Source organism: Sylvia atricapilla, chromosome 3 (assembly GCF_009819655.1).
Source record: "Sylvia atricapilla isolate bSylAtr1 chromosome 3, bSylAtr1.pri, whole genome shotgun sequence".
Classification (NCBI taxonomy): Eukaryota; Metazoa; Chordata; class Aves; order Passeriformes; family Sylviidae; genus Sylvia; species Sylvia atricapilla.
This window is the reverse complement of record NC_089142.1, coordinates 36,587,085-36,611,215: the sequence shown is the minus strand read 5'-3', so window position 1 is coordinate 36,611,215 and position 24,131 is coordinate 36,587,085. Positions and strand designations below refer to the sequence as shown.

Here is a 24,131-nt window from a genome sequence, read left to right as displayed (position 1 = left end):
GGAGCTGGGAAATGGGAGTTTCAATCCTCACAGCCTGAGGAAGGAGCGTGGTCACCTGCTTTCTAGGTTCCCCTCCTGTCTTTAGGCCATTTTGAAAAAAAAAAAAAAAAAAAAAAAAAAAAAAAGAGAGAGACAGCAGTGCTTCCTCTTGTTTGTTTTAAAATAGGAAATTGCGCTGAGGATGCCTACCAGAGATGTCTGCATCCAGAAGGAGGTTGTAGCTGTGCATCCCAACCTCACACAGGCATGCAGGTGTTGGCTGTGCTGAATCCTATCTAAGGCCTTTGCCTGGTGTGCAAAACACAGGGAACACAGATAAATGAGTGCTGTTTTCAAGAAAGGCAGGAAGGCATCTCAGTGAATTGAGACTGAAGGGACTTACCAGGGTCATGTGGTAGGTTGTTGGTACAATGGGAAGTTGAGTTGTGGTCTTCCAAATCTCAGCCTCGTGGCCAAACCACTGAATTTTCTTGTGCAGAAACCTTAATCCTTGATGGCGAGTGGTGGTTCTGAAGCAGCCTCTTGCTGCTTCATGAAGAATAATTTTACCAATCCCTGTATTTCATACCCATTGGGAGAAAAAATTTCACAGAAGGGTTAGTGGCAGTCAGAGTATTTTTTTCAAAAATAGACAATATCTATATTTTACTGTGTGGCCTAGCAACTTATTTGATAGCTGTATGTAAAGATACAACTGTAAAAAATGGGAGGGGGAGGAAGTGTGCATTTTTTAATGCATGGCATATTAATGTAAACAGAGATGGTATGGAAAGAAAACAAGATGAGTAGCAGTGCATAAGTCAGACCTGAAACAGCTGACTGGAGATCACTCTCCTGGAAACAGTTTTTACTCTTTCTACAAGGAAAATGGTGGGAAATTAAGTACTGAGGTGAGACTCAGAATAATTTCCATCATTTGAGCTATAAATATTAATTTCTTTTCTGTTAGCTGTACCTCAGGCTCACTAAAATCAGGAGCAGTATAAGGGGAATAATCTCCATGGGATGGAGGAAAGGTATGCAGTCTGTACTTACCTATTATGTATTCAGCAATGGCTTGCAAAAAAAAAAAAAATTGAGAAGAAAAAAAGGAAATTGTTTGCTTTTGAAAGAGACAGAAAGATGCTCTCTGTTGAATTTTGCTGTAATATTAAGTGTTTCCTTCCCAAAATACTTTTTGGATTTAAGTGGTGTCTTAAGCTTGAAACCTCTGTTCGTTGGACCTTCCACCAGACCAGAATAATCAAAATTGAATTGGTGCTTTCATAGTTGGGTGCTGTAGCACAGTTAAAATGAAGTCCATGTAAGACTTGGTGTCCAGGTTAGTTTTGTCAGTCTTTTATTAGAGCAGAGACTTAGTTCATAGGTCTTCAAGATACCTGGGACAAACAGTGCTCAGTTCAACCTGTACAGCCATGTACAGGAGCAACACGAAGGGAGCAGTGCTAGTTCCTGGACATAGCATCACTGGTGGTATGACAGAAGGACAGCTGGTGCTGAGCAGTATTTATTTCTGAATGCCAGATCTGTTAGTTTATCTAAACACATGATGAAGGACTTGGGATGACAGCAAGAGCTGATGGTAACACTGGCTATTTCCCCTCTCTTTTTGCAGGTCACTGTCAGGGGATTTGGTCCATTGTTACAGTTTGCCTACACTGCTAAGCTGTTACTCAGCAGGGAGAACATCCAGGAGGTCATCCACTGCGCGGAGTTCCTGCGCATGCACAACCTGGAGGACTCCTGCTTCAGCTTCCTTCAGACACAACTGCTGAACAATGAAGATGGCCTGTTCCTGTGCAAAAAAGATACCACCTGTCAGCGCATGCACGATGAGGAGAACTCTGATGGGGAAGAGGAGGAGACAATGGAATCAGAGACGTCAAAAATATCTTGCCCGAGGGAGAGGATGCACCAAGAACCCTTCAATTTTGAAACCACTGTTGCTGGAGCAGACAAGGGCGAAGGGATGCTGCCTGACTCTGACATGCTGAGAGATAGCAAGGACAATTTGGATAAAGATGCAGTAACACGGTACCCCAGATACAAGAAATACCAGCTTGCTTGTACCAAGAATGTCTACAACACATCACACATCAGTACCTCAGGTTTTGCAAGCACATTCAGTGAAGAGAGCTCTGGAAATGGCCTCAAATCAGGACTTGCTATGGGGCAGATAAAAAGTGAGCCTCAGAATGAAGAGAACGATGAAGAAAGCATCACACTTTGCCTCTCTGGAGATGAACCTGACATCAGGGATAAAGAAGGGGATGTTGAAATGGACAGGAAACAGCCAAGCCCCACTTGTGTTGACAGGCCAAAAAGTGGGTCTTCTCCTTCTTGCTTGCGGTCTTTCTTCAACAGAACAAAGAGCATAGATTTGGTTGGCTTCCCCAGCACTTCCCAACAGCACTTTGGCAGGAGTCCAGCATGCCCTTTTGAAAAAGGGACAACTCAGGGTGACCACAAAACTGATTATGTCCCTTTCACGGGGAACTATGGACAGTCCCATGCCATGCAGAAGGATGCTTCCAACTTCACAGTGGGATCACCACTCAGGGGGCCCGGCTTTGAAACTCTCTGTAAGCAAGAAGGGGAACTGGACAGGAGGAGCGTTATATTCTCTTCAAATGCTTGTGACCAAGTAAACACTTCGGTGCATTCATATTCTGGTGTGAGCAGCTTGGACAAAGACTTCACTGAGGCTGTGCCAAAGGGTCTGTGGGCCGGCGGTAGCCAGTCTCTCCCCAGCTCTCAGAGCTATTCGCACAGCGGGCTGACAGCTGATCACTTGCCGGGAAGGATGCGGCCGAACACCAGCTGTCCGGTGCCAATTAAAGTTTGCCCTCGCTCTCCTCCTCTGGAAACCAGAACCAGGACCTCCAGCTCGTGCTCTTCCTACTCGTACGCAGAGGACGGCAGCGGCGGCTCTCCCTGCAGCCTGCGTCTTTGCGAGCTCTCCTCTTCCCCCTGCTCCCAAGGCCCCCGATTCCTGGCGCCCGAGCACCAGGAGCCCAGCGTGGTGGGGGATGGATTGTACAACCCGGTCCGAGCCCAGATTAAATGTGAGCCATCCTATGGAACAAACTCCAGCGATGAGTCTGGGTCATTCTCAGAAGCAGACAGTGAATCATGTCCTGTGCAAGACAGAGGGCATGAGGTAGGGATTTAAGATAAGTACATATATCACACTTGTTATGACCCAATTAATCGTTCCTTGATTCTCTCAACTGACTTTGCATTTCCCCAGCACTTTCTTTGTTTATAGAGGCCAAGAGTAACTTCTGTTTATTCCCTCATCAGCTGAGTGCACATGGTTGACTTCACATTAATAGGTCTGCTTGACCTCCAAGGTGTTCAGCACATCTAAAAATTTGGGTATGGGAAAACAGCAAACTGCTGAATGATGAGAGTGCATTGATGTGCTTCAGAGTCTGCCAGCAGTGTCTTGTCTTCCTCCCTCTCTGACCCGCTTCCATGGCACAAAGCACTGCTCCCTAATTTGCTGAGGTGGTTCCAGTTCCACTTGTTACTGCTGCAGGTGTGTTTGAGCAACCTTAGGCTGTGCCTTTCCTGACACCAAGGGTCAGGCAGCCTGCTTGAAGAGGCAGGCTGCATGTTGCTGGCAGGGGTGTGAAATTACTCTAACAATTGCGTAGCTGGCCACCCTGTGCTGTGAGAATGGCGTTCAAGTCATCTTTGCACATGTGTGTGTGTGTGTGTGTGTGTGTGTGTGTTTTGCACGTTCAGGTACTGGGTTTTGCCTCTATTATGTTATGACTTGAGATCATGTTCCCTGGCTGTGACATTTTGTTTGGTGGTGAGCTCTAGCAGTCATGGCACGAATGGTTTTAGAGAGGTTATCCTTTAATTTCCAGGATTGTTAAGGGAATGACAAGAGAATGATCTGGGGCTGAAGAGCAAGCTGTCAACTTCCATTATAGTTCTCTCAAGAGAGGGAAGAGAAAGAGGGGCCTTCTCTAAAACTGGAGATGGGCCAGCTGAAGATGCTGCAGTGATAAATGGCTAACCATGACCAAGTAAACTGTCTGTGTGAAGTCACCAGTTTGAGGGCAAACTTAAATCAAGGAGATGTCTTGTGCAGCCCAAAAGGTGGAAAAGACTGGATGTTTATTCACAGAGTTTCATTAGGAATCTGCATGATCTAGAGAATGTCTGTGTGAAATCACATATCAGGTTCCTCTGGTAATGCTGAAAAACTCCACTGAGAGCTTGTGCTTCAGTGTGGGGAGCAACAAGTGCAGCTTTGGGGGGTTAATATGCTGAGAGCACCCGGTTCAGAACCATGTGGGCTTAGTTATGGAGTGGGGATGAAAAAAGAACTTCATTCTATCCCTCAGTCTTTATTCCAGCTACATCCCAGGCTTTATTTTTCAGACAGATGTGAGTGCTTCCTTTAGTTGGCTGCTTAGCTTTGAGGAAGGGCTGAAGAGCCTGGGGAGCCTCTGGTGTTCTAATCCCTGGTCACACTGGACCAGTGATTCTGAGAGGACAGTTCTTCTTCGTCCTCATGTCGTAAGCAGAGGACAATGCAGAATGGACAGTCTCTTTGGGAAGCTGCCTGGGATACTGTGCAGGACATCTCATTTGGGAAGCCCTACAGCAGCTCTGTTTGGCCATAACTGGGTTACTCAGTGAAGTCCTGCCTTTACAAGGGGCAGAGGGCAGCAGGGAGCAGGGACCATCCATTTCCACCCATGTGTGCTGCTTGCTCAGCACACGAGGCAGCACAGGGGGCGGAGGTTAGTCTTTTGAGGTTTGATAATTAATTAGCTGTCATAATTACCTAATTGTATGGAAATATGCTGCAGCAAAAATGAGCCTGGAAGAATAAAATTAGAAGGTTACAGGGGACTAGTGTGGTTACCTAGAAAAAAGGTATGTGAGTATGTGCAGGAAGGAGACCATGGATGAGAGGAGGGACACACAAGGACCAAACAGGCAGCTATAGGAGGCCATCTGGATGTGCTGCTGGCAGGCAGACATCTGGCTCTGAGACAGTGCTAGGAAAGGTTTGCTCAACTCCTGGTTTTGCCTGGGGAAAATTTTCTGAACTGTGCTGAGGAAGTTTTCTCTCCCTGGGACTGCTGAAAAGGTGCTTTTTTTTTTTTTTTTTTTTAGCCCAGGGTATTGTGATCAGAACTGCTAGGAATTAAAAATGTGGTGATGAAATTACTGCTCCATGGGGTTGCACTGCACTATCCTGAACAAGCCATGGGTAAACAGATCACACCAATGCTTTGGTAGAGATTTTTTTTTTAAATTGATCTTTGGAAGGTTGTTACCAGTACAAGAACAGACTTTGCAGCCTCATTAAACAATACTGTGTTAATACAGTGACTTGTGGTGTGTATCCTGCAATCCTGCAAGATCTGCTGCTGTGGAAACCGCAGTAAAGGGTGTCTTAAAGCAGACAGTAGAAAATATGTAACAGCAGCAGGAAGTTCTTGTATAAGTTGCTCTACCCGGTTTTTGCAGTTTGGCTATGATTGAAACAGCAGGAGAGACTCTCAACTATCTGAAATGGACAGCTTTCTGTTCTTTACCTCCCTGCAAGCTGCATGGGAATCTTTCTCCATTCCTGAAATTGTTTCTTTGCCCTTGTTGTCCTGATGACTTCACAGACGAGTCCCTTTCCCCCTCCATATCAGAACACACAGTGTTTTCTGGGCTTCTATTAAAAAAGCACCTGATAAGATATCTGGGGGTGACATGCTTGGCCTTCTGGAGAGTGGCCATGCAGGTTCTTCTGCTGCAGGTCAGCTTTCACTGGGTTGGATGGCCTGATGGGAATAAGCCTGGTGGACTCTGACCGTCAGTTATCTCACAGGGCTGCTCAGTTCCCCTGGAATTTGGACCTAACTGGTCTTAATTTGGCTCCCAGAATGCTGTCGCTGCCAGAGTTAATGTTGCAAAACATCATTTGCTGGGGTATTGATTGTGTGAGAGGTAGGTGAAAGGCTTCTCTCTGCTTTTTTTAGGCATTCTGCTTTCCCACAGACAGATGCCATTCAGGAGCACATGGCCAAAGTGGTTTGGTGCCAGAAGTGGGGTGCTAGAGCTCAGCATGATGCCATGGGGGTGAAGGTGACCCCACCTTGTGACGAGCCTCCATCTTACTGGGGCAGATGGCAGTCACAACTGTCAGAGGAGGTGACAGTCCTTGGAACACCACTGGTAAATCTTCTCCAGGATGTCCTTGCTTATTGCTTCCCTTCCTGGAGCCACCAAGACTCTTCTGAGCTCTCCCTTTGTTAAGGCTTCCTGACAGAAGCAGCAAGTGCAAGGGTGTACCCATGGTACAAAGGTGCAGGAACAGGGCTGTTACTTGAACTATTGCGACTTCACAGAAATATTTAATAATTTGTGTTGCTCTTTTCACTCAGCTCTCTCAGGCCTCTACAGGTTGTGAAAAATCAATTACTGAGATATAATACTAGAGAGAAGACTTAAAGCTCAGTGCTTACAGGCAGGTTCTGACAATTCTCCTTAAAATAGCAACAACAAAACAATAAGCCCTGAAATAACGAATTGTTGAAAAGGAAGTAGTCTGTCAATCTGTTAACCTACTTAGGAACAGAAACTTCTGCACTACCTACTTTTCTTGGTATTCCTTTTCTTCAGCAAGTACTGAAGAGTTTTTATCTGCTAGAAAATTTGTAAAAAAGGTTGTACTACTAAACCAGTTAAAAAGAGATCTCAGCTCAGACTAATTTGATAAGTGAGTTTTCTGAGGAAAAAAGTAAACAAGGGTAAGAGGAGGTAAGAGGTGGAGTTTTCCAAGAACTATTACTATCCAGAGAATTGCATTCAATGTCTTTTCATCTGTATTTCAAAAGAATTTCCCGCCTGGGTTGGTAACTCACTTTTCAAAGGAAATTTTCATAAAGGGAAAGGTAATGCAATTAGACCTTTGGGGATATTGTAGGTAAATAACTTTCAGCAAGAGCTGAACTCCCTCCATGTTATGTGACAGTTCTGTGTTTCTCTGTTCATCTGCTGGTGCCTAGCAAAGTACTGCAAGTCAGAGCCCCAGAAAAGAGGAGTGAACCAAAGCTACTCTACCAGAAATCTACTGTAACTCTGCTGAGTTGCCTAATCTGAGACTGCTTCACTGCTTAATATTCCTGCTCAGTGAAGAGTGTTACGTGGAAAGAAGGTCAGCTGAGAAAAATACACGTGAAGGTTTTAACTTGCTGTGGGATGTGATACCTCCCCAGAATCTGATGATCAGTCACCCCAGCTTTCCTGATTTTACTAGGTTTGCAAATTTGAAAATGAGAAAAATTACTCTGCAGATTGTTTTCTGATAGATGTTCTCCTGATGGCATCCTCAGAGCACTGGGAATTGTTTCTCAATGTCTGTTTAAATGGTGTCTTGTCAAACATCGGTCTTGTAAGATAAATTTCATGAGAGTTTTGTTTTCTTTCCTCTCTTCAATGGGAATGGTCTCCATACTGGTAGCAAAGAGTTGCTAGATTACAACAACACCGAGAGTTTGAAATTTCAGGAGGGTCCTTTTAAACATTGTATTATTCTGTGGAGTACTACAACCAATTATTTTATACCCTGATTTGACGATCTTGCATGAGCTCTTGAAGTACTCCAGTTCTTGAGCTGCAAAAGTAACTCTTTCAGAGAAATACTTTACTGTATCCCCTCTCATTTCGCTGCCTGATCTTCCGTTCTTAAGTGCACCTGTGCCTTTTGTCTGTGTTCTGTGCTATCCCTGGTCTCAGAGAAGCCTATTACGGCAGGAGTATCATACTGCTGGGCCCTTTGAAGGGCTGGAAGCTGGGGACACTGCAAGCAGTGAATGGGAAGAGTTCAGCCCAGCATTCTAACCACCAGCAGTGTGTGGTCTGAATCCAAGTCCAAGTCATGGGCTAAACAATGACAACCCCATCCACATCTCCTGATTGCTGGGTTAAAGCACTCAGCCTTGGGATCGGCCTGTGGTCCCCCACTTCTGTGAGGCAGGTGGAAAACCAAAAGGTTACCCAGCTACCTCCACCAGGTCCACAGCAGTGCCCTTTCAGGTAGCATTTGCCAACCCAAACACCTCTCATGGCCCTCACAAGGTGATGCTGGAGTTGACCCCATGCCACTAAAGGGCCATCAGTTGTCTTGTGTCAGATGGAACATAGTGTCTGCAATGGAACCTGCTGATCTGAAATGGGACAATTTAGATCCTGGTTTGTTGACACAATGGTAGATCTTCATGCCTGGGCTCATCATTCCCCTTTTGCAGTCCTCTGCCATCTTGGTGTAGTTGACTCCTGGAAAAAGGAGGTGTTTTGAAGGCTTCAGCTGTGCCAGTTTGACCACAAGATGAGAAAATGCATCTCAGCTATCCTTTATACAAAGTATGGCCCATTACCTTTGTGCTTCTTAGACAGCCTCTGCCCAGGTTAAATCAGAACAGGAATAGGTGGTCCTTAGTCTGTAGGACCACAAGTGGTGCCTGAAATACCCTGCAGACACTTGAGCCCCTAAACACAGGTAAATGTACCTCAGCTTCTGTCCTGGAATGAGTTTCTTCCTGAGCGTTTGTGGAAGACGGACTTTTATGCTAAGGAAGATACTTGGAAGCACAGCATTAATGTCTTGGGCTCTTTTGTGTGAAGCAAAGTACACATTTCTGCATTAAAAAAAGGCATGAGCCTTGATTGGCATGATTGAGCCTCTGTGCTGGATTTCTTGGGTGGGTCCTGAGAGCCTTCCAAGGAGTCAGCATGTTCAAGTGTCACAGGCTTTCAGGATTTTAGGGCATTAAGGCAGCAGGTTTTTTCTTACAGCTCTGGAGCAACTGACCAACTGGTACAATGAGTTCCACCTTCCCATGCTCAGTACATAATGGTTGCTTTTTCTTATGGATAGTATATTTGTCCTTCTAGTTACTGTGATGTTAAAGTGAGACTTGGGAAGTTCATTGCCTTTGCTAGCAATTGGCTAGGGTGAGATGATGTCTCAATTAAGATATAATGAAAGAATGAAAAAGCTAAGGTTACCCATAGGATAAAGAAATTCCCAAGAGTTGACATTTATATTTTAATCTGAGTGAATACAGGTTCTCGGTCCTTTCCTTTATTCCAGATAAATAAGAGGTGGGGGGAGAGCAGCAGCAGTAACTAGTACAATAGATGAGCAGAACGGCAGTAACTGGCACATGATCCAAGCTGGCACTAACTAGTGAAGCTTGAAGGAATTAATTGGTTATATATGGGCCTTGCATGTGCTGAGTCAGTCGCTGTCCCTGTCTGTCTACATCACTGCTCTGACTTAGCCTCTCAAAGCATTGACATTTACACTGGCATCCTAATGCTAATAAGGGAGGGGGGATGGGGAATGCCACAAAATCCTAACCAGGTCTCCTTTTTCCCCAGGGTGGATTGGCTGTCTTTAGCCAGAGCTGGGGCAATAGAGGCTGCAGTGGTGGTAGAAGATGCCAGTTTATTTGTTGTGTGGTGGAAACCAAGCTTGTGCTGCCAGTGTGAAAATGCAGGGAAAGCGTAATTGTGCTGATAAGGGGAGATTTTGGAGCTCTGTGAGGTTAGCTCTGGCTGGAGTATCTCTGCTGGAAGGAGCAGAGATCCCACTTACATTTTTAATTTAGAATAGTTTGAGCCAAAAATCATAGTGATTAGAAAGAAAACGCTATGAGAAAGCATACTTGTTGGGGGTTTCTTTCATATCTTAGAAAAAATTAACTGTCTTTCTCAAACACCTCTGGTAAGATTTCTTTCACCTCCCATAGATACTGTAAGATGCAGAGTCTTTTCTGAGTCTTAAGCCCACTCCTCCTGCAGCCAGAAGGAGGAAGAAGCCGTGCAGCATTGCTGTCTGGAGGGACCAGGACATTAGGTAGTCCCCAACCCATCATTTCATGCAGTTCTGGGTGAGTCAGATGAATCCCACCCACCGCACAGTTGCAGGCTCTAGCAAAATGACTCACCACTCTGTAATGATAAATAGCAGCTGAGAGTCTTGCCCTGTGCAGATGTAAAACACTTTAGCCTCTCACTGCAGCAACACCCCGGTGCAGTTATTCACTGTGTCCGTGCCAAAAGCTCGGTGGGTTGGTATTTTTTTTTTTCAGTTGACAGCTGATTTCGAAGAGGGAGACAGGCAATAAAAATGCTGTGAATGGTGAAGGAAATGAGTCTGACTCACTTCCACTTTCCCTTTCACATTTTTAATCCTGTGCAGTGCTGCCTGTGACAGAAGTGGGATTATGCCGGGATTACTGATAGCAGTCCCTGGTCCGCTGTGTAGGTGGTTTTATTTTCAATCCCTTTTTTTTAATTAATCTGTTTTTATTTATTTTCCCATTTCCCTTCGGCAACTTCTACCTGACATATTTAAATTTCTTCTCTTTCATTCCCATTCCAGCTGCAGGCACATCTCCTCCTTGCAAGTAAATATGCTTTGAAAGGGAGAGGTGGGGAGAAATAAAGTTAACATTGCTTTCCATTTCGGTTATAAGAAAATAAGGAAAAAAACTGAACGTGAAAGGACTGGTTTTGAGTGGAACTGTGGTGTCTTTCAGAGGAAAGCACTGGCTGTTTTCATTTTCAGACCCTGCTTGAAGCTTGAGAGAAAAACAGGTGACACTGAGTTTATGTTGACCATCCAAAGGCTCAGGAGGGGAAATCAAACTGGTTTCATGTCATTAACTGGCAGTCCATAAGCAAGGTCGTTCACATCACTGTGCCTAAGGTCAGCCTTTGTGTGTTCAGGCAAGAATTTGGGAGAGATTGGGCAGTGTTTGGCATTCCTTGCTGCTTTAAATTGACCTGTCAGGTACTGAGTGCCTGGGCACGTGGGGCATGAATGAACATTCAGGGCATGAAGCCATCTGACAGAATGTGGTAGGTGTTTGCATGGAACTTGACGTACCCCAGGCTTGGCAATGCGCAGAGCAATATTAGAAGGGTACAGGAAAACACCCAAGAACATCCATATACAAGATGAGGAGCTGGTTAGTGGCAGGTTTGGGTGCCTGCTGAGGGTCCATGACTGTAGATGCCAGAGGCCACCACTGGGTGTTGGTGTATGTGTGTCCTCAGCAAACTGTTCTGCTTGAACAACTCAGCTCTCTGAAAAAGATAAATTATAATCCATGTTGTTACTTGCCTTATTTCAAAATAATTTTTAAGTGCACCATTTGAAGACAATACGTGTTTTAAATATGAAAGGAATGTTTTCTACCAGTATCTTTCATTTGGCTGTAGCAACTTACCTTCTTTGATAGCCTGTGTGCAGAATAGTCTTCTTGTTCCAGCGGTTCGATTGTACCAAATAAGGACAGAAACATAAATATTTACTGCCACCTTTTGGGCAGTGTGGGTATGACTCAAAAAGGGAAGGGGTCAATTGAATTACCTGCATCTCCTTCAGCTTTGTCAGCTGATTCTTATTTGACCACCAAATACAACAGTTGGCCAAGAAACATCAGTCTTTTGATAGTTATCAGTCCGACGCTCTAAATTAAGTAGTTTCTAAGGAAAGGTGCTTACTTTGATTTGAGTAAGCTGATCGATTTGGGGCAAAAAAAACTAAAAGGCTTTGAGCACATCCACTATTCTCCAGCTTTTGACACAGTGTGTATTCATTGCTTCAGACTGCTGTGAGCTTTGTGTTTTTCTCTGCTTTAATTCATAATTTTTAGGATTCTTGATGTCAGACCCTGATCTTTTCAGGAAATACAATTTCAGTGTTGTTTAATCTGCAAGAATATTAGAGTGTCAACATATTTAGTTTAATTTTAAATGTATATATTTTAACAGGATAGGATATGTTGCATCACACTCCTGACCCTTTCTTCTTTACGTAGTGTACTGCTCAGTTGAAATGCTGATTAGGTGACCTTTTCTAATTGCAATACAGTATCTTTCATCCACTTGAGGTGTCAGGTTGTATTTTTAACCTCATATTTAATCAAACTTTTAGTCCTGCTGTCCAAGTGGAGATGTGTTTTCTGCTGTGCTAATAGCCCCTTCCTTGAAACTAGTTCAAATTTAATAGCAGCAAGGTACTTCACTCTTTCCAAAAGGCCGTGTCTCTTAGTGGACAGAACCGTCTCTTAATGCAATGAGATAATTTATTAAAGCTTTGGAGAAAGATTAAAATTTTTATCTGGGATTCATATGTGTTGCTGATTTAAGTATGATTATCATCTTATCCTTACCATCTGGACCTCCACAAGGGAAGAACTTGCTCACTGTAAAACTTGATTTGTTGTTTATTGAGGGGGTGGCAGCAAAGATAATCTTCCTTACGCTCACTGTTGTTCAGCTTGCATTGAGCAAACAAAATGTGACTCTTTGCTCTTGTCTTGTGTGTGTTTTAGGTGAAACTTCCTTTTCCTGTTGATCAAATCACAGATCTTCCAAGGAATGATTTCCAGATGATGATAAAGATGCACAAGCTAACCTCAGAGCAGCTCGAGTTCATCCACGATGTCCGCCGGCGCAGCAAGAACCGGATTGCAGCTCAGCGCTGCCGCAAGAGGAAACTGGACTGTATTCAGAACCTCGAATGTGAAATCCGCAAGTTGGTGAGTTCTGTGCCTTCGCCGCAGCCCAGCTCACCCTCACACTGTAGCCTGCAGGGCACCAACAGCAATTGGAGTCCAGATTTCAGTGGGTTCAGTCAGTTTGTACATTCATAAGCAGAATGCGCAGAGGACGGTGCTGCCACATTTTACTGGAAGGGAGTGAGGTGACTGGAGCAAGGCCAAGTGGCTGCTCAGAAAATTCCTCCCACTTTCAGCCATGATACGAACACCTCAGGTGGGATTTGCTGGGCTTCATTTTGCTTTGTTCTCTGCTCAAGCTGTAGGAAATATAGTGTGAAAGAGGCAGGGATCTCTTGGAAGAAGCTGAGTTAGCATCACCTCACAAATGGCAGAAAGCCACATGACTTTGGGTTACTCACTTGCTGCCTGTGCCTGTCTGCTTCCTGTCTGTAACAGGGAGGTGACACTGACCTCACAAACTGGTTGGGAGGCTTGAATTGTCAAGGCTTGTGAAGTCTTCAGATGCTGTGCTGCTGAAGCCCTGGGGGAAAAAAAAGAAAAATCAAAACATTGTTCAGAGTAGTGCTCCACTGATGCAAAACAAGCAACACAACAAAGATAAACAAAATAGTGAGCAACTGCTTCCTGCACTGAGTATAATGCGCAGTGTGTACAGGGTGAGTCAGAGGTTCTGCACAGTGAAAGAGTGGATGGATCTTCATCCGGTTGTCAGAAGAAGTAGGTCCAGTCTTAGCTGCACATGTCTGTCCATCTGCACTGAGCTGGTGATGGGGAGGAGTTCCTGTCTTTCACTGTCCAGAGCCTCAAGAGCAGCACTCTGAGAGCTGGACTACAACAGAGGGTGATTCAGCCTCTAGCCTTCACTTGAAAATTAGTTTGAGTTAATAGATTTCATGCAATCCCATGACATTGCTGTTATTGTCTGATCTAGTAAAATGTAGATAGGCAAAATAAAAATTTTAAGTCCTCTCCCCAGCACAAACACACATCTCAGAGGAATAAATGAAAGGCATATGAGGGGCCTTGTGGACTTGATCCCTGCTCAGTTTGAGGAATCAAAAACCATTTGAGGTGCAGGATTCTTTCCCCCAAAAAACGTTGATGCTTCTATTTGGCAAAGAGGGCTTGAATATGAGGCAATATGCAGTGAGCCAAGTAGGGAAGGCACCCCAGTGGATCTGTTTGCAAACAGTGAAGGGCTGGTGGGTGAAGTGATGGCTGGATGCCTTCTTGGGCACAGTGATCACAAAATGATGGAGTTTTTGGTTGTTGGAGAATAAGAAGGAAGGTCAGCAGAACTGCAACCTTGGACTTCCAGAATGCAGACTTTGGCTTGTTCAGGAGTCTGGTTGGGAAAATCTCTTAGGCGGGAGTACTGAAGGGCAGGAGAGTCCAGGAAGGCTGGACATTCTTCAAGAAGCAAATCTTTCAGGCACAGGAGAAGGCTGATCCCCTGTGCCAAAATATGAGACACTGGAGAATACCAGCCTGGCTGAACAGAGAGTTTTGGCTGGAACTGAAGGAAAAAATTGTTTTATTATCTTTGGAAGAAAGGACAGCATCTCAGGAGGACTACAAGGATATAATGAAGTTATGCAGGGAGAGGATTAGAAGGGCAAAAGTCCAACTAGAACTTAATCTGGCTACTGCTGTAAATGACAACAAAAATATTTTTATAAATAGACAAGCAACAAAAGGAAGGCCAAGGAGAATCTCCATCCTTTATTGAATACAGGAAAAACATAGCAACAAAGAAGGAGGAAAAGGCTGAAGTACTTAAGGCTTTCTTTTCCCCAATCTTACTCAATAGTAGGACCGTGTACAGATTTCTCTGTGTACAAGTCAGCCCCTGAGCTGGAAGACAGGGACGGGGAAAAGAATAAACATACAACACATGACCACTGGAAATTCCTTTGTTATCTTCTGTCCACTTTGTGATCAGCAGTTTCCAGTCTCATGAATTACATAATGGTGCTGTGGTTTAAGGGTTTTTCACTTGGCTGGGTGTTTTTTATGAAAGACCCCTTTTCCCTCTGTAGTTACTTACTGTAAGTCACCCATCTTCTTGACACAGATGGTTTCACAGCAGACAGTGAGTGAAATGGTTGTATCCTTAGAGTTTGATAGGTAATTTTTTTTGCCTGCTTTCTCTCACTCATTCATCTACCCACTCACATTCCCTTTTTTCCCTGCAAACTCGCAGCATATTCTCCTCCATAATTCATCATCTCAAGATGTACTTGAGCATCTGTTTATTTTTTTATTATTTTTATGCTTTCTTGATAGATTTATCAATATTTTAGCAGTTAGTTCTTTTCATGTGCACTGCTCTCTTTCGCATCACACAGCTGTACGCCTCCGGTGTGGGCTCTGGACCCGGGGCAATACTATCAGCTGTCAACAACCACCCATAGTTGGATTATCTGAGTTGTGGAGCTTTCACACTTCAGATGCTGAGACATCTTGGGTTTAGCAGTGTTACTAGGTGAGATACGTGGCTGCGCTGCTTTTGGGGCCAGCTCAGCTCTGGAAATAGTTCTGGTACTCTACAAAATCTCATCTACTCACTCGAGCTGTATGCCCACCTGCCTGAGACAGAAGGAGACGCAAGACTATCCCAGTCAGTCTACACTCAGTCAACACCATTTTTTAGATGTAAAACCCTGGGCTGGGTCCATAAAAATACCTATATTAGATCAAGCCCAAACCATTAGGCACCAGAATGTAAGAAAACAAGCCATGGTGCTGGCCGCAGAGCACACTTAGATCCTCTCTTCTGAATAAACTCATCTCTCTTGGTGGTAACAGAGCTGCAGGGGCAGCCTAAGCAGCCAACCTGACAGTTCAAGGCTGAACCGAATATCAGCAGCTTATTCTCACTTCAGGAATTTAACCATTTTCTTGCTTATGAGATGGGAAACGACACTTCTCCCTCTGAATGTTTTGTTCAGACTTCTTTTGTATCATCTGTCAGGCAGCCTTACTTTATAAAGGGAACAGTTCTGTGGGAATAACTTGTGATTCTATCATCTTCCAGTTCAAATGTTTTTCTCCAGATGTTTCCCAAACTACTTGGGACTACTACTGTAGTCCCAAGACTACACAGACTGTGGTGGTCAAATACTTGTTGTCTTTGTGACTTTTCCTCCGGCCATTTGAAAACAGGTGTGACATGTTGGTGTTCTTGGGCGCTGCTGCATACATGCCCAAAGTGAGCAGGCAGTTACCCTTCCTCTGCCTAAGACACCTTCTTTCTTTTTCAGGTGTGTGAGAAAGAGAAATTGCTCTCAGAAAGGAACCAACTGAAAGCAAGCATGGGAGAATTGTTAGACAACTTCTCGTGTCTTTCCCAAGAAGTGTGTAGAGACATGCAGAGCCCGGAACAGATCCAAGCTCTCCATCGATACTGCCCTGTTCTCAGACCCATGGATCTACAGCCGGTCACCACCATCAGCCCCGCCCCAGCTGGTGTGGAGCAGAGCCTGGTGACCTCCCAGTGCGTCGGGGAGAGCATGCAGTGCTGCTCAGAGCAAGGCTCAGTGCAGCTGGGAGCATCCTGGCTGCCCAACAACATCTCGGAGAATTGTTCGGCTGGTGCGGGATTGGATGGAGCCGACGCAGGTACTTACCCCGAGAGAGAGCTTCCACCAGAGCAGAGCAGCCAAACGGTCACGGTAGACTTCTGTCAGGAAATGACTGATAAATGTACAACAGATGAACAACCTAGGAAAGATTACACCTAGTGACTCGTAACCTTAACGTTACACCTGGTCAGGTGTTCTTCAGTCAGCCAGTGGCAGTGTTCATTTGTTGTCTAGAAGAACGTATTTGGTGCACACTACAGTGGTCTTAGCAGCAATACTGTTTTTAAGTATTCCCTCCTCTCTACAAGCAGGAGTTCTCTTCACAATGGTGCTATCCCTTGCTCAGGCAGGGAACGAAGCAGTGGCAACACTGTCTGTTTTTGTATGTTGATTTCAATCTTAACAGGGATGGACATAACACCTCTGAGGACCCAACCGCAGCTTTTTTCTCAGTGGCCCATGTCACAAAACCCTAACTCAGGAATTTCCTCTGAATGTTCAATTTTTCATTGAAGACAGCTTCTTTACACATCAAAGTTTTATAGCTAAACTGTACATATTATATATAATATATATAAAATATATATATCCATATGCAAGAGTCCCTGCATGCCTCAATTTTTCTCATCCTACAAACTGGAAGCTTTCATTTCTATTGTACAAACAAGTTCCAACATTCCTTTTTGTCTTTGATGCTAGAACTAGTTTGGTAACTTGTTACACGATAATTTTTTTCCTCAGTTCGCAGTTCAGCAATAGCATTCAATTTGTACTTATTTATAAAACTTTAATGTCAGAAACTTATTTGAGATTTTATTATAGACAATTTTTTTGGCACAGCCATTTCGTGCCACTTGAGCAATGTGGAGTTATTTTATTTTCTTGCAGATACTGTACAGTAATGGTCAACTTTGCCACTTGCACTGAGTTTCTGGTCAAACCTCTTTTCATAAATGAAGTCACGACTTCAGGATAACTTGAGTATATGGTTTTCTTTGCTTTATGGCTTAAAGGAAATAGAAAATTTTTATCTAATAGACAAACACTCAGGAGCTCATTATGTAGTAACAATGGTCTTGCCAAATACTGAATTCACTATACAATTTGTAAAGAGAATCTGCTTGAATTATTTTTATATTTAGACTTCTTTCTGTTTCACAAACCAAGTTTAAGTGCTGTTAATGATGCTTTTGGAGTCTTATAGGGGAAAGTATATTTCACTCTTTAGAGAAAAGTGTATTTGACAACTGGATCAATTCATCAGATGTTCCACGAAGTAAAGCAAACAGAGATCACGTCAATATACCTGGGGGCTTTTTCTCCAGCCCCACTCTGCATCCTTTACTCATGGAAGCAAATGCTGCTCCGGCTAGTCCCCAGAGCCTGACCTCAGCTGTCCTCAGACATTACCTGTTCTCCCCATCAGGCCCAAGTTGCAGAGGTGGGTCTGGTGAAGTCAGTGACCCTGCCTAGGTAGGCAGAGTTGCAGGATCACACCCCTAGTTGTTGACTTTGGCTTCCTTACGGAAGTCCAGCTAGCACTGTATCCTCTAAGAGCAAAACATACATTTGCCAACACCCAATTTGGTCACTTACCCATCAAATTGTTGTGTTCCAGGATCCTCTCATCCTGCAGCATTGCCCTCAGCACAAACTGCAGCTAAAAGAGCGCTGTCTCAAAGGAGACTACTCAGTGAATTGGCTTAGTTGTAACTGTATTGGACTTGTATCTTAATGTTGACTCATGTTATGACTGTGTGAGACAGCAGCTTTCCAAGCATAACATCTGTATGTACAGTGTAGACAGAAGAACAACCTCCTAATGCTTTTTTAATAATTATTACTGTTCTAAGTGTACTGAGTTTTTATTTTGTGGTTCTTTGCCCTACGTGTGCCAGGTTGTGTGGCTTTATTGACGACAACTGTCATGTGCTTTATTGGCTGATATTGTTTGTTCTCACTGAAAAAAAAATGACCAGCTGTTCACACCTGTTAAAAAAAAAAAAAAAAAAAAAAAAAAAAAAGAAGCGTGGGGAAGCAGCTTCTCAGAAGCACTGAGCGATAATGTGGTCTTCTGTGCTAACGTTTACACTAGAGGTGTGCGCTGGTGGTTTTTTGAGGCACTCAAGTAGATCAGCATCTTGAACCCTGGAGAAGGAATCAGCTCCCTCTCTCCACTTTCTTCCATCTTCAGACTGTGCTCATGGACTGTCGCCCACTCGCCACAAAGTCTTGCTTTTATCCTCCTCATGCAAACTATTGTAATTGTAGCCAAGCTGCTGAGGAGGAAATGCATATAGCATGTGCCATGTTTGTTGAAAATACTTTTTTTCCCCGCATGTACAAAAAAAAACTAGTATATAATGTAGGAAAATATTTATGTTTAAGTATTAATCATTACTGTACAAAATCCTTACCTTTAAATGTTAAAAAATATACAAATGCCATAAACTCCTAGTTCACACGGTTGAAAAAGGGAGAGGAGTTGTCCTTCCTTTTTAAAAGAGCTTAACCTAAAAATATCTGAACCCCCTCCCAACCATCCTTTGCAGGTAACTTCACTGAGAAACTCTTTGGTGGGGAGGTGGGATTTGATTTTCCTTTGAATTTGTTGACGTTGCAAAGCAGTTCTGTGCTTCGCAGAGAAGTTTTGTTTCTATGAGACCATGGTGAAAGCTAGAATTTAAAACTAAATGTGAATCACATTATAGAGTCATAGCTACTTGGGGGGGGGAGGGGTTGGGGTGGGCGGGAGGGAAGGGTCAACTGACACAGTATTTTAAATATGTTTTTCTGTTGCCTTTTTTATTTTTAAGTGACCTCCTATATATATGAATAGATAGAATGTTTTATGAGTATAAAACCAAGTTTTAACTTGCTTCCTGACATGAAGATTTACTCTACTAACAACTCATGTGCAACTGGTACTCTTGACCTCATTCCAACGGTTTAAAAAACCCACCCACACAACGCATTGCGCTGCAGCTCTTAGGTTTGACCTGGCCTCATACTGGTGCTGGGTCTCTTGATTTCCTCTACCTTGGGAACTGATATTTAAAACCACTGCTCAAATAAGTGTCTCTTCCTCAACCTTTCTCTCGTCTCTCTCTTTCCCTCCCCTGCAAGCTTTTCTGGATGTTTGATTTCATTCTTTCCCATTAGAAGTGGCTGATTTTGTGTCATTGCTTCCTATATTTACATGTATCATGGTTTTTCAGTGGGGTTTTTTTGATGGTGGTGGTGGTGGTGGTTGTTTTTTGTTTCTATTTTGTTTTGAGGTTTTTTTGCTATTTTGAACCATGTGGCTTTCAAAGCAGTTACTGGGCTAACGTTAAAGGAAGATACTGGGAGAATTAGTTTCAGACCCTGGACATCAGTTTACATACCCAACTGTTCTTGTCTCATGAGGTCAAACCAAATGACCACAAAATATCATTGGAAAGACTGAAAAAAAAAAAATCTGACTGCAGAATTCTAAGAGTTTGGCCAGTGGTCACTGTGATCTTAAGAATCTCTTTGCATTTGTCAAAGAGGATACATGCAGCATTTCTCCTGCTGGGCGTTGCTTGGGAATGGCGTGGTGAGACTCCATCTCCCCGATGAGCACTGCTCTGCTCCCATAGGCATGTGAGTCCTTGGAGCTCTGTCCAGTCTGTATCTAGTCCTCCTTTTCTTCTGCCATTGCTATACTTGTATTGCCAGGAAACCTCATTTCATTTAGGCTTGTTATGCTTTGTCAGGTGAGTACTACACTATATAATGTGTTTGTTTCTCTGCGTTCTCTGGGGGTGCCTTGAACACAATTAGAGCTCATTGCAAGCTGATTCTGGAACAAAAAGGTAGTGAAAAAATAAATTTTTTAAAAAAGGAATGAAAACAAAACAGAAAACAAGCAAAACAAAAGCAAAAAATGTTGACTGTGTTATCAGGAGATCCCAGTATTTATATTACTGACTTCCTAACATGATGACTCAGGCGTCAAGAGTTTGATGCTGCAGTATAAAACTATTATTTTATATATTGTACAAGTAATTTATTAAATGTCTTTCTAAGGGTATATGCTGCTTTTAAGATGCACTATATTTTTGGATCTAATCCCTGTATTATTTTTTTCCCAAGGAAGTAAAATGTGCTGCAAAAGCAAGCCACAGTGATTAGTATGCTAACTGCTACTTCTCTTTAAAAAGGAGAGTGGGAACAAGATACGTAACTTTGCTAAGTGGATTAACTCCTGCCAGAGAAATGATTAATGCTGATACCGTGGTTGTTAATCTGGAGTGCGACACTTCATCATGTCTGTATCCTAAAGAGTGCTTAAACAGAAGTTAAAATGCCTAGATATATAGTTAATTTTTTTAATATGTGACTTCATGGTTGCCTAGTAAATAAAACAAATCTGCATGCTGGAATCACTATAATCCTGTAATGAAATGAAAAATGATCCACTAGGAGAAAGCATGGTTGAAGCATTGCCATTCCAGAATCAACACCACATCCTCGCCTATGTCTTGTAATCCACTGCTGTGGTGGTGAAGAGAGAGCAAGGGGTGCATTCACAGAATAGGAGACATGTAGTGAATTTTGCAGTGAGACAGAGTGGACATCTGCCAGCTCTCCACAGGCTCACATTTTGTTCCACTTCACATCCTCCACCATTGCTACAAGGAGTGCTGCTTCCACCTTTTTTTTCCCGGATCTGAGATGCTTTTGAAGGTGCCTCCGGGTGAATGTTGTAGCCCATGGCTACAGCATTTTAAAAGTCTCTATTTTAGGGCTGCCTTGAGAAGTTTTAGCTCAGTATGAGCAGCGGCTTTGCATAAGGAGGGGATCTGCTAAGTATGGAGCAGTTTTATTTTTATCAGAAGTGAGGTGAAACTCAAACTATTAACATAAAGAATTTCTGCTCTCTTTCCTGTTAAAAATTTTCTCAACAGATTTTGACTTCGTTTCAGTTTTGTCTCTGCCAACACAGTCCAAGTTAATTTTGCATCCATATATAAAATACGTGTATGTATGTACATATACATACATCAATAATTCTAGTCAGAGTGTGCGTTTGTGTATTTTCCTGTTTATAATACATATATGTATATTTATAATACTCCCTGGAGTATTTTATGACTCAGGCATCAGGTCTGATGCTGTAGAATACAATATATGTGTATATGCATATGTTCAAATACTGTGTGTATATTTAAAAGATCTATTGGTGGTGGTCTGTAGAATAATTATTCCCTTTACTCTCAAAATTTAAATGGCATTACTTGCAAAGACTAAGTGTACAGTATTTTCCTACACTCCACCAAGATAGATATTATTTATATCGAAGTCAATTATTGATAAGCATTTTAAGGTATTACAGGGATAATATTGCCGTTTTTGCAAATAAAATCACTTTTTGGCAGGAAGGAATGCTAAAAATATCTTTTTATAAGCTTAAACCAACCCCAACCAAACGACTGCTAAAAAGCCAGTTAGATGACTCCTGTTCTTGTACAAACTTAAGTGACTGTGGGCAGAGCCCTTGCCATAAGTCAAAGTCACTGTGTGGTTCGTGCAGTGCCAGTGTTGTCCCTTTTGGCTAATTAAGGACATGCAGAAAGAAACTAGCATCCCAAAATAGAAATGGGAACTGGCAGTGTTTGATTTCATTGATTGCTTAGAAGCAGAGATGGTCCCAGGCTACGAACCCAAACGACCCCCTTCCCCTCACCCCCCGGCTTTGGAGGGAGCCAGGCGGGGTCTGCAGTCCACGATGGGCTCATCCCTGCAGCCAGAGGAGCCCACACTCTGGGATGTGGGCAGGGCAGGGAGCAGCTGCCCCGTGCTGGGGGTTGTGGCTGGCAGCACCCCGCCCAGGCCAGTGGTACCCTGCATCTGTGATGTGAGAGAAACGTGCATGGTTTCAGTCCTGTTCTCACTGCTGCGTTTGCTCTGCCTGAAGGTCTCTGGATCCCTCAGACCAGCAGGAGTGATACTAAACACTCTGGTGATATTCGGTGCGTGGTTGTTTACTCAAAGTTGCAAGCATCACCTTTGATTTCAAGGGTGGGGATGCCCTAAGAGTTTGTTCCAGAACCAGTTGGTTACAAGTGCACCTCTTATATATGCCTTACAAACTTCAGAGGCCATATTCAAAACAGGGTTTTATCAGTGTATGCAAGGGGGTGCAACCCCTCTTCTCTTCCTCCCCAGGTCAAACAGTATGGACAGTTTTCACACATATCTACCTGTATAACCCTCTGTACCTCTCATAACTGGTCAATGACTGTAACAGGTTACATCAGGTGTTTTTTCTACATACTTTTTACACAAATTCTATGCGATTAATGTAACTTAATTCAATGCATCATTTTATTGTACTAGTTCTTAAGCTTGTCTTTATTTTTTTTTCTAGGTGACTGTGGTTTCTTGTGATTTTTATTGTATAAATAAATGAGGTGGCTGTTGATGCTTACTCTCTGTTACTAAGAATTTTTACCTTTTTGGAAGAAAGCATTGCTATGAACTAATGAATTTAAAATGTCATTTACTCATTGTAAATACAGTATTGTGCAAAAAAACAAAAATGAAAAAAAACCCAACCCTTTTCATTCATTTGAATTGCTAGTGTTAACTGAATTTTGTCTAGACACCATTTCTGTTGATGAAATAAAGACATATCATTATGTATTGTAAATTGTCTCATCTTGACTCTGAAATCGATGTTGCAGGGCTCAGTTAACTCGTGGGCTGTAGGTGAGCTATAGGAGGGTGGGTTGGATGTGGTTGTTATTGCCAGGTGAATCTCTGACTGCTGAAGAGACTTCTACTCACGTGGTCCTGCTACTAATTCACCAGTAGTCTTTGATCCAGGGATCCAGTTACCTTTGATCTGCAGGAACAGCCCAGGGTGTTCCGTTGCAAACATGAAATAAGTTTTTTTGGAAGATGAAAACATGAAATAAGTTTTTTTGGAAGATGAAATAAGCTGTATCTATACCCATTCCCCTAGTGCATGACTTAAGGCAATTCTGCTCAGTCTTTGTTTTGGTCTTCCAAGTGCCAGTGTACTTTTTGGAAGGTAAGGGAAGAGGCTGAGGTTTGTTTCCCCTTTAAGGAAAATCTGAGAGAAACTGAGGTTTCTGTAGAAACAAAACATAGCTGAAAAATCTCTGTAGTATTCCTTTCTGAAAGAGGAAATTTGTGCCATGGACCATTAGCAGGAAAGCCAGAAGGGAAAGAAGAAATTACAACAGCTTTAGGTGCTATTTACCACAAGAAGGACATGGGGTCTAGTGGGGAGGTGTTTGTGCTGTGGGGGTCCCACATCAACCACCTCTCTCCTTGTATTGGGTGCAAGCTGGGAGCCCACTCAGCAGCTTGGCAGGAGGAGACCCAGGGAGGGGAGAATGGCACAACCAGTTGTCCTACCATGGCCCCCACGCTTGCTGGGATAATACTCTGTGGAGTGGGGAGGAGGGCAGGCTGCTACAGGGAGGTCCCCAGCCTTTTTCATCACCAGACAGAAGACTGTAGACGGTGTTCCCTTGGCCACCAATCTTAGAGATGGAGGCTGCATTCTTCTCCATCTGCAGAAGTGAAAGTTGCCTGCTATGTTTCAATCAAAATTCTCATGGAACAAAAAATCAAATGTTACTTTCCAGTTGCATTACTCAGTTTTCCAGATCTTCCTGTTGAGCATATATGAAGAAGGCTTCACACCCCATCAAATCTGTCAGAAGATGTTGTATCCACAGTGTCTACACAACGTGGAAGTAGACAAAGTATGTTAACAGAGTTGTTTCTCCATCCCTCAGTTGCTGCTAGCATTTAATGGTCACCACTTCAAGTTTCGAGTGAGGCAGAATATGAATATAGACCATGTGCTCTTGAAAAAAACCAAAACACTGCAATCTATGCTAGACATATTTTCCTGCAGTCCTGGTTTCTGCTAGCCTTGCCTTAGAGATGCCAAGTCATGGAGGATTTTTATGCTTAGGGA

General features: G+C 43.2%; 1 protein-coding gene across 1 annotated transcript in view; it reads left to right on the top strand.

The window, feature by feature from the left end:
• The window catches only part of BACH2 (BTB domain and CNC homolog 2), a 79,579-nt gene extending 60,708 nt beyond the window's left edge, over positions 1-18,871 (top strand). The window contains exons 3-5 of the mRNA XM_066315142.1: positions 1,616-3,160; positions 12,375-12,581; positions 15,827-18,871. Coding sequence (XP_066171239.1) covers positions 1,616-3,160; positions 12,375-12,581; positions 15,827-16,306 — 2,232 coding nt within the window. The 3' untranslated portion in view covers positions 16,307-18,871. The remainder of the gene's footprint in view (positions 1-1,615; positions 3,161-12,374; positions 12,582-15,826) is intronic.
• Positions 18,872-24,131: the final 5,260 nt, after the last annotated feature.